Source organism: Pseudophryne corroboree, unplaced genomic scaffold (assembly GCF_028390025.1).
Source record: "Pseudophryne corroboree isolate aPseCor3 unplaced genomic scaffold, aPseCor3.hap2 scaffold_2868, whole genome shotgun sequence".
NCBI classification, from domain to species: domain Eukaryota; kingdom Metazoa; phylum Chordata; class Amphibia; order Anura; family Myobatrachidae; genus Pseudophryne; species Pseudophryne corroboree.
In genome coordinates, this window is record NW_026969533.1 from 5727 (window position 1) to 17580 (window position 11854).

The following is an 11854-nucleotide window of genomic DNA, read 5'->3' on the forward strand; positions in this document are numbered from 1 at the left end:
TAATATACTATTTCCACATTACAGATACTTTTTATAGTATAACATAACAGAACACTGTATAATATACTATTTCCTCATTACAGATAATACTTATAGTGTAACATATAACAGAACACTGTATAATATTTTTCCTCGTTACAGATAATTCTTATAGTATAACATATAACAGAACACTGTATACAGGTTGAGTATCCCATATCCAAATATTCCGAAATACGGAATATACCGAAATACGGACTTTTTTGAGTGAGAATGAGATAGTGAAACCTTTGTTTTTTGATGGCTCAATGTACACAAACTTTGTTTAATTCACAAAGTTATTAAAAATATTGTATTAAATGACCTTTAGGCTGTGTGTATAAGGTGTATATGAAACATAAATGAATTGTGTGAATGTAGACACACTTTGTTTAATGCACAAAGTTATAAAAAATATTGGCTAAAATTACCTTCAGACTGTGTGTATAAGGTGTATATGTAACATAAATGCATTCTGTGCTTAGATTTAGGTCCCATAACCATGATATCTCATTATGGTATGCAATTATTCCAAAATACGGAAAAATCCCATATCCAAAATACCTCTGGTCCCAAGCATTTTGGATAAGGGAGACTCAACCTGTAATATACTATTTCCACATGACAGATAATTCTTATAGTATAACATATAACAGAACACTGTGTAATATACTATTTCCACATGACAGATAATTCTTATAGTATAACAGAACACTGTATAATATACTATTTCCACATTACAGATAATTCTTCTAGTGTAACATATAACAGAACACTGTGTATTATACTATTTCCACATTACAGATAATTCTTATAGTATAACATATAACAGAACACTGTGTAATATTATTTTTCCTCATTACAGATAATTCTTATAGTATAACATATAAAAGAACACTGTATAATATTATTTTCCTCATTACAGATAATTCTTATAGTATAACATATAACATAACACTGTGTAATATACTATTTCCTCATTACAGATAATTCTTATAGTATAACATATAACAGAACACTGTATAATATTATTTTCCTAATTACAGATAATTCTTATAGTGTAACATATAACAGAACACTGTGTAATATACTATTTCCTCATTACAGATAATTCTTATAGTGTAACATATAACAGAACACTGTATAACATACGATTTCCTCATTACAGATAATTCTTATAGTATAACAGAACACTGTATAATATACTATTTCCACATTACAGATAATTCTTATAGTATAACATATAACAGAACACTGTATAATATACTATTTCCACATTACAGATAATTCTTATAGTATAACATATAATAGAACAATGTATAATATACTATTTCCACATTACAGATAATTCTTATAGTATAACATATAACAGAACACTGTATAATATACTATTTCCACATTACAGATAATTCTTATAGTATAACATATAACAGAACACTGTATAATATACTATTTCCACATTACAGATAATTCTTCTAGTATAACATATAACAGAACACTGTATAATATGCTATTTCCTCATTACAGATAATCCTTATAGTATAACATATAACAGAACACTGTGTAATATTATTTTTCCTCATTACTGATAATTCTTATAGTGTAACATATAACAGAACACTGTGTAATATACTATTTCCTCAATACAGATAATTCTTATAGTATAACATATAACAGAACACTGTATAATATACTATTTCCACATTACAGATAATTCTTATAGTATAACATATAACAGAACACTGTGTAATATACTATTTCCTCATGACAGATAATTCTTATAGTATAACATATAATAGAATACTGTGTAATATACTATTTCCACATTAAAGATAATTCTTATAGTATAACATATATAACAGAACACTGTATAATATACTATTTCCACATTACAGATAATTCTTATAGTATAACATATAACAGAACACTGTATAATATACTATTTCCTCATTACAGATAATTCTTATAGTATAACATATAACAGAACACTGTATAATATACTATTTCCACATTACAGATAATTCTTATAGTATAACATATAACAGAACACTGTGTAATATACTATTTCCTCATGACAGATAATTCTTATAGTATAACATTTAACAGAACACTGTATAATATACTATTTCCTCATGACAGATAGATAATTCTTATAGTATAACATATAACAGAACACTGTATAATATACTATTTCCACATTACAGATAATTCTTATAGTATAACATATAACAGAATACTGTGTAATATACTATTTCCTCAGTACAGATAATTCTTATAGTATAACATATAACAGAATACTGTGTAATATACTATTTCCACATTACAGATAATTCTTATAGTATAACATATAACAGAACACTGTATAATATACTATTTCCTCATTACAGATAATTTTTATAGTGTAACATATAACAGAACACTGTATAATATACTATTTCCTCATTACAGATAATTCTTATAGTATAACATATAACAGAACAATGTACAATATACTATTTCCTTATTACAGATAATTCTTATAGTATAACATATAACAGAACACTGTACAATATACTATTTCCACATTACAGATAATTCTTATAGTATAACATATAACAGAACACTGTATAATATACTATTTCCTCATTACAGATAATTCTTATAGTATAACATATAACAGAACACTGTATAATATACTATTTCCACATTACAGATAATTCTTATAGTATAACATATAACAGAACACTGTATAATATACTATTTCCTCATTACAGATAATTCTTATAGTATAACATATAACAGAACACTGTATAATATACTATTTCCACATTACAGATAATTCTTATAGTATAACATATAACAGAACAATGTACAATATACTATTTCCTTATTACAGATAATTCTTATAGTATAACATATAACAGAACACTGTACAATATACTATTTCCACATTACAGATAATTCTTATAGTGTAACATATAACAGAACACTGTACAATATACTATTTCCACATTACAGATAACTCTTATAGTATAACATATAACAGAATACTGTGTAATATACTATTTCCTCATTACAGATAATTCTTATAGTATAACATATAACAGAATACTGTGTAATATACTATTTCCTCATTACAGATAATTCTTATAGTGTAATTTAAAATAGATGTATTTCCATATTATTATTATTATTATTATTGTTTAACTTATTTTATAACACTGTATAATATTATATTCCTACATTAAAAATATTATAGAATAACTAATAATGTATCAGTGTATAATATTCTATTTCCACTTTACAGTCAATTATTCTACAGTAGTATAACATATTGCAATGTGCAGAACTCGATGTGTACTTATAACAGATAGTTATTATAGTACAGGGTATAATGGAACATTATATATTCTGTTTCAACATTACCGATAATTATTATAGTATATCTTATAATGGAGCACTGTATATTATTTTATTTTCACATTACAGATAATCATTAGAATGTAATTTATAATGAAATACTGTATAATATTCTTTATCCACATTACAGATAATTGTTCTTCATATATTGTTTTAAAGTTCTATAATTGTGTACAAACACATATACATCCCACAATTACTGGAGGGTCTTATAAATGCACTATATAATAGCATATAGTAGAATATCAATATCAGGTATAATATAATGCATATACTGCAACGTATACTATTCGACATATGAAGAACCCTATATATAACTATTAGCACCCTGTATAGTAGTAAAAATCTCACTATATATATATATATATATATATATATATATACATACATACATACATACATACATACATACACATACATACACCCATACATACATACACATACATACACCCATACATATTCTATAATAATGTATAAATACATCATAGGTATACAGGACATTTTTTAGAATACATTATATAGGTGCACTAGATAAGTATTTATAACATTGTATAATTTGTTATAAACACATTGTATGTATAATAAATAATAATAATAAATACTCAGATACTGTTATTTAAAATGCATAGGTCTCTATATATAAAATTTAGATCTGGGGTTTCCTATACCAATTAAAATACAATATATCTACGTATTAGATGAAAAGTTTATAACTATATTTCTGTATCTAATGATTATAGTAATCTCTATCTTATTAGATAATCAAATGTATATACACAGTAGAGATAAAGAGAATGATTCCTGCATACTTCTATTTATTATTATATTATTACATTATATAATATAATATATTTGCATGTTATAAATTCAGGGATTAATACATGCAATTATTATAATATTACCTACTATAATATAATACAGTTACTACATATTATAGATACAGGTGATTCCTACAATAGTCATCATCATCATCATGAAAATATTCTAACATATAATACAAAACATTTACACATCACAGGTACGGAGAATCCCCGTTCCTGCCTTCCAGAACCCAAACAGCCAAAGACACTGCACACAGCCACCCGAGACTAATGGCAGAGCATAGATAGATAGATAGATAGATAGATAGATAGATAGATAGATAGATAGATAGATAGAGATACAGAGATAGATAGATAGATAGATAGATAGATAGATAGATAGATAGATAGATACAGAGAGAGATAGATAGATAGAGATACAGAGATAGATAGATAGAGAGAGAGAGATACAGAGAGAGCTAGATAGATAGATAGAGATACAGAGAGAGCTAGATAGATAGAGATACAGAGAGAGAGAGAGAGAGAGAGAGAGAGATAGAGAGAGAGAGAGAGAGAGAGAGAGATACAGAGAGAGCTAGATAGATAGATAGATAGAGATACAGAGAGAGAGATAGATAGATAGATAGATAGATAGATAGATAGATAGAGATACAGAGAGAGCTAAATAGATAGATAGAGATACAGAGAGAGCTAGATAGATAGATAGAGATACAGAGAGAGCTAGATAGATAGATAGATAGATAGATAGATAGATAGATAGACAGAGATACAGATAGATAGAGATACAGAGAGATAGAGATAGAGAGAGATATGGGATAGATAGATAGATAGACAGATAGAGAGAGATAGATAGATCGAGATACAGATAGAGACAGATAAATAGAGACAGATAGATAGATAGAGATACAGAGAGAGATAGAGATACAGAGAGATAGATAGATAGATAGATAGATAGATAGATAGATAGATAGATAGATAGATAGATAGATAGATAGATAGATAGATAGATAGATAGAACTAATATCCTGTCTGGTCGCCGCACACAAATATAGTTGGAATCACAGACTGCTATCACGAGCAGACTACCACTAAGCAGCACCACTACTTGTCACTGACACTTGTGCAATACTTGGGCTCAGAAACTTCTTCTTGTCAGACGCACTTTCACCACTTAATTACACATACGCTGTGCAAGCAGATATACAATATTCCTTTCTAGTGCATATATGTATTTATACTGAGATGCATGTGCTGTATATCACGACGAAGGTATGAGATGCATGTGCTGTGTATCACGACCGAGGTATGAGATGCATGTGCTGTATATCACGACGGAGGTATGAGATGCATGTGCTGTATATCATGACGGAGGTATGAGATGCATGTGCTGTATATCACGACCGAGGTATGAGATGCATGTGCTGTATATCACGACGGAGGTATGAGGTGCATGTGCTGTATATCCAGGTGGAGTTATGAGGTGTATGTATATCCAGGTGGGGGGTATGAGGTGTATGTATATCACGACGGAGGTATGGAGTGCATGTGCTGTATATCCAGGTGGAGGTATGAGGGGCATGTATATCCAAGTGGAGGTATGAGGTGCATGTGCTGTATATCCAGGTGGAGGTATGAGGTGCATGTATATCCAGGTGGAGGTGTAGGTATGAGGTGTATACATATCCAGGTGAAGGTTTGATGTGAATGTATATCCAGATGGAGGTATGAGGTGCCTGTGCTGTATATCCAGATGGAGGTATGTAGTGCACGTATATCCAGGTGGTAGTATCAGGTGCATGTATATCCAGGTGGAGGTATGTAGTGCACGTATATCCAGGTGGTGGTATCAGGTGCATGTATATCCAGGTGGAGGTATGAGGTGTATGTATATCCAGATTGAGGTATGAAATGCACGTATATCCAGGTGGTGGTATCATGTGCATGTATATCCAGGTGGAGGTATGAGGTGTATGTAGAGCCAGGTGGAGGTATGAGGTGTATGTATATCCAGATTGAGCTATGAAGTGTATATATAATCAGGTGGTGGTATGGGATGCACAGTATGTATATACAGGTGGAGGTACAGCATGTAATCTATGTATATCCAGATGGAGGTATGCAGTGTATGTATATCCATAAGCCGGTATGAGGTATATAAATATTCCAGTGGAGGTATGAGGTGTATGTTATGTATATCTAGATGGTAGTATGTAGTGTATGTATATCCATGTGGAGGCATGAAGTATATTCTGGTGGAGGTATGGGTATATGTATATCCAGATGGAGGTATGCAGTGTATATATATCCATGTGCAGATATAAGGTATATGTATATACCGGTGGAGGTATGAGGTATATGTATATTCCGGTAGAGGTATAAGGTATATGTATAGTCCAGTGGAGGTATGAGGTGGATGTGTATCCATGTGGAGGTATCGGATGTATGTGTTCCCTGCTGCTGGCATGTTACTATGAGGAATAGCGCCAGGTGAAGGTACCGTACCTGGGTCTCGGAGAGGTTGAGCTGTCTGGCCAGTTCTGTCCTCTCTCTACCCACCACATACTGACACCTCTGAAACTCCATCTCTAGCCGGTACAGCTGCTCTGCAGTGAATGATGTCCGAGTCCTCTTGGGTCGGTCCAGGTCCAGCCCTTTGGGCAGAATAATCTCCCGGATGGAGCCTTTGGCATCTGGAAGATACAGACAGGTGTCACAAGGAGGACTATAATCAGCAAGGTCATGCCTGGATTAGATGTATTGCATTTCTCTCTGCATTGCTCATGTTCTTAGACTCCAACCTACTTGCTGGGGGTCTTAAGCTCCTCATTACATTGTTGTGGGGCACTTGGGCTCCTCACTAAATTTCTAGGACAACCTGGGTTTCTCACTGCATTAGGGGGGACCATGTGCTCCTCATTACATAATGGTTCTTCACTTCATTTCTGGAGGTCCATGGACTCTCCTCACAACATTGCTGGGGGAAACTGAGTCCCTCACTACTTTGCTGGGGGTCCAGGGCTCATTACATTAATGGGGGTCCTGGGCTCCTTCCTACTTTGTTGGGGTCCTAGGGTCCACACTACTTTATTGGGACTTGGGCTCCTCACTACATTACTGGGGATCCAAAGCTCCTCACTACATTACTGAAGATCCTGAGCTCCTCACTACATTGCTGGAGGTCCGGAGCTCCTCACTACATTACTGAAGATCCTGAGCTCCTCACTACATTGCTGGGGGTCCTGGGCTCCTCACTACATTACTGGGGGTCCTGAGCTTCTCACCACATTGCTGGAGGTCCGGAGCTCCTCACTACATTACTGAAGATCCTGAGCTCCTCACTACATTGCTGGGGGTCCGGAGCTCCTCACTACATTACTGAAGATCCTGAGCTCCTCACCACATTGCTGGGGGTTCTGGGCTCCTCACTACATTAATGGAGGTCCTGAGCTCCTCACTACATTGCTGGGGGTCCTGAGCTCCTCACTACATTACTGAAGATCCTGAGCTCCTCACCACATTGCTGGGGGTCCTGGGCTCCTCACTACATTACTGGGGGTCCTGAGCTTCTCACCACATTGCTGGAGGTCCGGAGCTCCTCACTACATTACTGAAGATCCTGAGCTCCTCACTACATTGCTGGGGGTCCTGAGCTCCTCACTACATTACTGGGGGTCCTGAGCTCCTCACTACATTACTGAAGATCCTGAGCTCCTCACCACATTGCTGGGGGTCCTGGGCTCCTCACTACATTAATGGAGGTCCTGAGCTCCTCACTACATTGCTGGGGGTCCTGAGCTCCTCACTACATTACTGAAGATCCTGAGCTCCTCACCACATTGCTGGGGGTCCTGGGCTCCTCACTACATTAATGGAGGTCCTGAGCTCCTCACTACATTGCTGGGGGTCCTGAGCTCCTCACTACATTACTGAAGATCCTGAGCTCCTCACTACATTGCTGGGGGTCCTGGGCTCCTCACTACATTAATGGAGGTCCTGAGCTTCTCACCACATTGCTGGAGGTCCGGAGCTCCTCACTACATTACTGGGGGTCCTGGGCTTCTCGCTACATTACTGGGGGTCCAGTAACAATTGCCGCAGCATGAAATTATTTCTGCAGATAGCAGCGAATATTCCTCATTATCTGACCGATCCCGGGAATTGCAGCGGGAATATCACGGACAACGGGATAATACCAGGGCGCTGACACCTTATTCACTAATATGCCGACACCCAGAACATAATACATAAGGGGAATGTGCGAAAAATTCCGCTGGGATAACATAGTGTGAATGTAGGGACAGTGTCCGTACTGTATGCAGGGACAGAGGCAAGGGCAAATATATTGTAAAAGGTGGCAGATACATGGTGACAGGGGCAGGTACTGTATATGTGGCAGGTATATGGTGACAGGGGCAGGTACTGTATATGTGGCAGGTATATGGTGACAGGGGCAGGTACTGTATATGTGGCAGGTATATGGTGACAGGGGCAGGTACTGTATATGTGGCAGGTATATGGTGACAGGGGCAGGTACTGTATATGTGGCAGGTATATGGTGACAGGGGCAGGTACTGTATATGTGGCAGGTATATGGTGACAGGGGCAGGTACTATATATGCGGCAGGAATATGGTGACAGGGGCAGGTACTATATATGCGGCAGGAATATGGTGACAGGGGCAGGTATATGTGACAGGGGCAGGTACTGTATATGCGGCAGGTATATGGTGACAGGGGCAGGTGTATGGAGACAGGGGCAGGTACTGTATATGCGGCAGGTATATGGTGACGGGCAGGTATATGTGGCAGGGGCAGGTATATGGTGACAGGAGCAGGTACTGTATATGCGGCAGGTATATGGTGACAGGGGCAGGTACTGTATATGTGGCAGGTATATGGTGACAGGGGCAGGTACTGTATATGTGGCAGGTATATGGTGACAGGGGCAGGTACTATATATGCGGCAGGAATATGGTGACAGGGGCAGGTACTATATATGCGGCAGGAATATGGTGACAGGGGCAGGTATATGTGACAGGGGCAGGTACTGTATATGCGGCAGGTATATGGTGACAGGGGCAGGTGTATGGAGACAGGGGCAGGTACTGTATATGCGGCAGGTATATGGTGACGGGCAGGTATATGTGGCAGGGGCAGGTATATGGTGACAGGAGCAGGTACTGTATATGCGGCAGGTATATGGTGACAGGGGCACGTATATGGTGACAGGTGCAGGTACTGTATATGCGGCAGGTATATGGTGACAGGGGCAGGTATATGGTGACAGGTGCAGGTACTGTATATGCGGCAGGTATATGGTGACAGGGGCAGGTGTATGGAGACAGGGGCAGGTATATGGAGACAAGGGCAGGTATATGGTGACAGGGGCAGGTGTATGGAGACAGGGGCAGGTATATGGAGACAGGGCAGGTATATGGAGACAGGGCAGGTATATGGAGACAGGGGCAGAGGTATATGGAGACAGGGGCAGAGGTATATGGAGACAGGGGCAGAGGTATATGGAGACAGGGGCAGAGGTATATGGAGACAGGGGCCGAGGTATATGGAGACAGGGGCCGAGGTATATGGAGACAGGGGCCGAGGTATATGGAGACAGGGGCAGAGATATATGGAGACAGGGGCAGGTATATGGAGACACGACGGCAGGTATATGGAGACAGGGGCAGGTATATGGGGGCTAGCAGAGGTATATGGAGGCAGGGGCAGGTATATGGGGGCTGGCAGAGGTATATGGGGACAGGGGCAGGTATATGGGGGCTGGCAGAGGTATATGGAGACAGGGGCAGGTATATGGGGGCTGGAAGAGGTATACGGAGACAGGGGCAGGTATATGGGGCTGGCAGAGGTATATGGAGGCAGGGGCAGGTATATGGGGGCTGGAAGAGGTATATGGAGATGGGCAGGTATATGGGGGCTGGCAGAGGTATATGGAGACATGGGCAGGTATATGGGGGCTGGCAGAGGTATATGGAGACAGGGGCAAGGTATATGGAGACAGGGGCAGGGTATATGGAGATAGGGGCAGGTATATGGGGGCTGGTAGAGGTATATGGAGACAGGGGCAGAGGTATATGGAGACAGGGGCAGAGGTATAAGGAGGCAGGGGCAGGTATATGGGGTCTGGCAGAGGTATATGGAGACAGGGGCAGGGTATATGGGGGCTGGCAGAGGTATATGGAGATAGGGGCAGGTATATGGGGGCTGGCAGAGGTATATGGAGACAGGGGCAGGTATATGGGGGCTGGCAGAGGTATATGGAGACAGGGGCAGAAGTTACCTCGGACCAGGATGCGCCTGCAGTAATCCGGATCTGCGCTCTTGCTTTTGGCGCAGCTGTCAGAGGCTCCGGGAGCCGGGTAAGTGCCCTGTGGCTCCTTCAGGTAGGAGGTGGGGAGGTCTCTGGGATCCTTCCCTTCCCTGTGCCCTGGTTTGGGGGTCCTGCTGTTATCCTCTGCGCTGCTGTTACACCGAATGTCCATGCTGGGCGCGCAGAGTGCGGGGTGTCCGTTGCGGGAGAGTCCCTGCTCCTTGATCTGCGGTGCGGGAGAGTCCCTGGAGCTGCGGTGCGGGAGAGTCCCTGCTCCTGGGGATGTGGTGCGGGAGAGTCCCTGCTCCTGGGGATGCGGTGCGGGAGAGTCCCTGGAGCTGCGGTGCGGGAGAGTCCCTGCTCCTAGATCTGCGGTGCGGGAGTGTCCCTGCTCCTAGATCTGCGGTGCGGGAGTGTCCCTGCTCCTGGGGATGCGGTGCGGGAGAGTCCCTGGAGCTGCGGTGCGGGAGAGTCCCTGCTCCTAGATCTGCGGTGCGGGAGTGTCCCTGCTCCTAGATCTGCGGTGCGGGAGTGTCCCTGCTCCTGGGTCTGCGGTGCGGTAGAGTCCCTGCTCCTGGATCTGCGGTGCGGGAGGGTCCCTTGAGCTGCGGTGCGGGAGAGTCCCTGCTCCTGGATCTGCGGTGCGGGAGGGTCCCTTGAGCTGCGGTGCGGGAGAGTCCCTGCTCCTAGATCTGCGGTGCGGGAGGGTCCCTGGGCTGCGGTGCGGGAGAGTCCCTGCTCCTGGATCTGTGGTGCGGGAGGGTCGGCTGCACAGTCCGGAGTGAGGAGTAACTGCGCTAATGCCGCCTCATTACTGCGCATCACACGGGGTCGCTGCCGCTGATTGCGCTAATTCCCAGCTTCATACATCGCATCACACAGGACTGAGCGAGGAGAGAGGGAGTGATTGGTCTGTGACCAGCACTCAGACCCCAGCAATGGGAAGAGCTGCAGCAACTCTCCTTTGTCTCATTCATCTGATTGTCAGCTCCTGTGCCAGTCCTGACCAAAGCACCTAATGAGGGCTGGTGGGCAGGAGTCACACAGGAGGGGCACCTAATGAGGGCTGGTGGGCAGGAGTCACAGCCAGGGGGGCACCTAATGAGGGCTGGTGGGCAGGAGTCACACAGGAGGGGCACCTAATGAGGGCTGGTGGGCAGGAGTCACAGCCAGAGGGGCACCTAATGAGGGCTGGTGGGCAGGAGTCACAGCCAGGGGGGCACCTAATGAGGGCTGGTGGGCAGGAGTCACACAGGGGGGCACCTAATGAGGGCTGGTGGGCAGGAGTC

At 41.1% G+C, this 11854-nt stretch overlaps 1 protein-coding gene across 1 annotated transcript; it reads right to left on the reverse strand.

Moving 5' to 3' along the window:
* Positions 1-6740: 6740 nt before the first annotated feature.
* Positions 6741-11279, reverse strand: VAX1 (ventral anterior homeobox 1; the record flags this gene model as incomplete). The annotated part of the gene is made up of 2 exons (XM_063952746.1): positions 10536-11279; positions 6741-6928 (listed from the first exon to the last, which is right to left on the reverse strand). Coding segments are annotated over exons 1-2 (390 nt in total), but the record flags the coding sequence as incomplete, so codon positions are not given.
* Between the last annotated feature and the right edge of the window lie 575 nt (positions 11280-11854).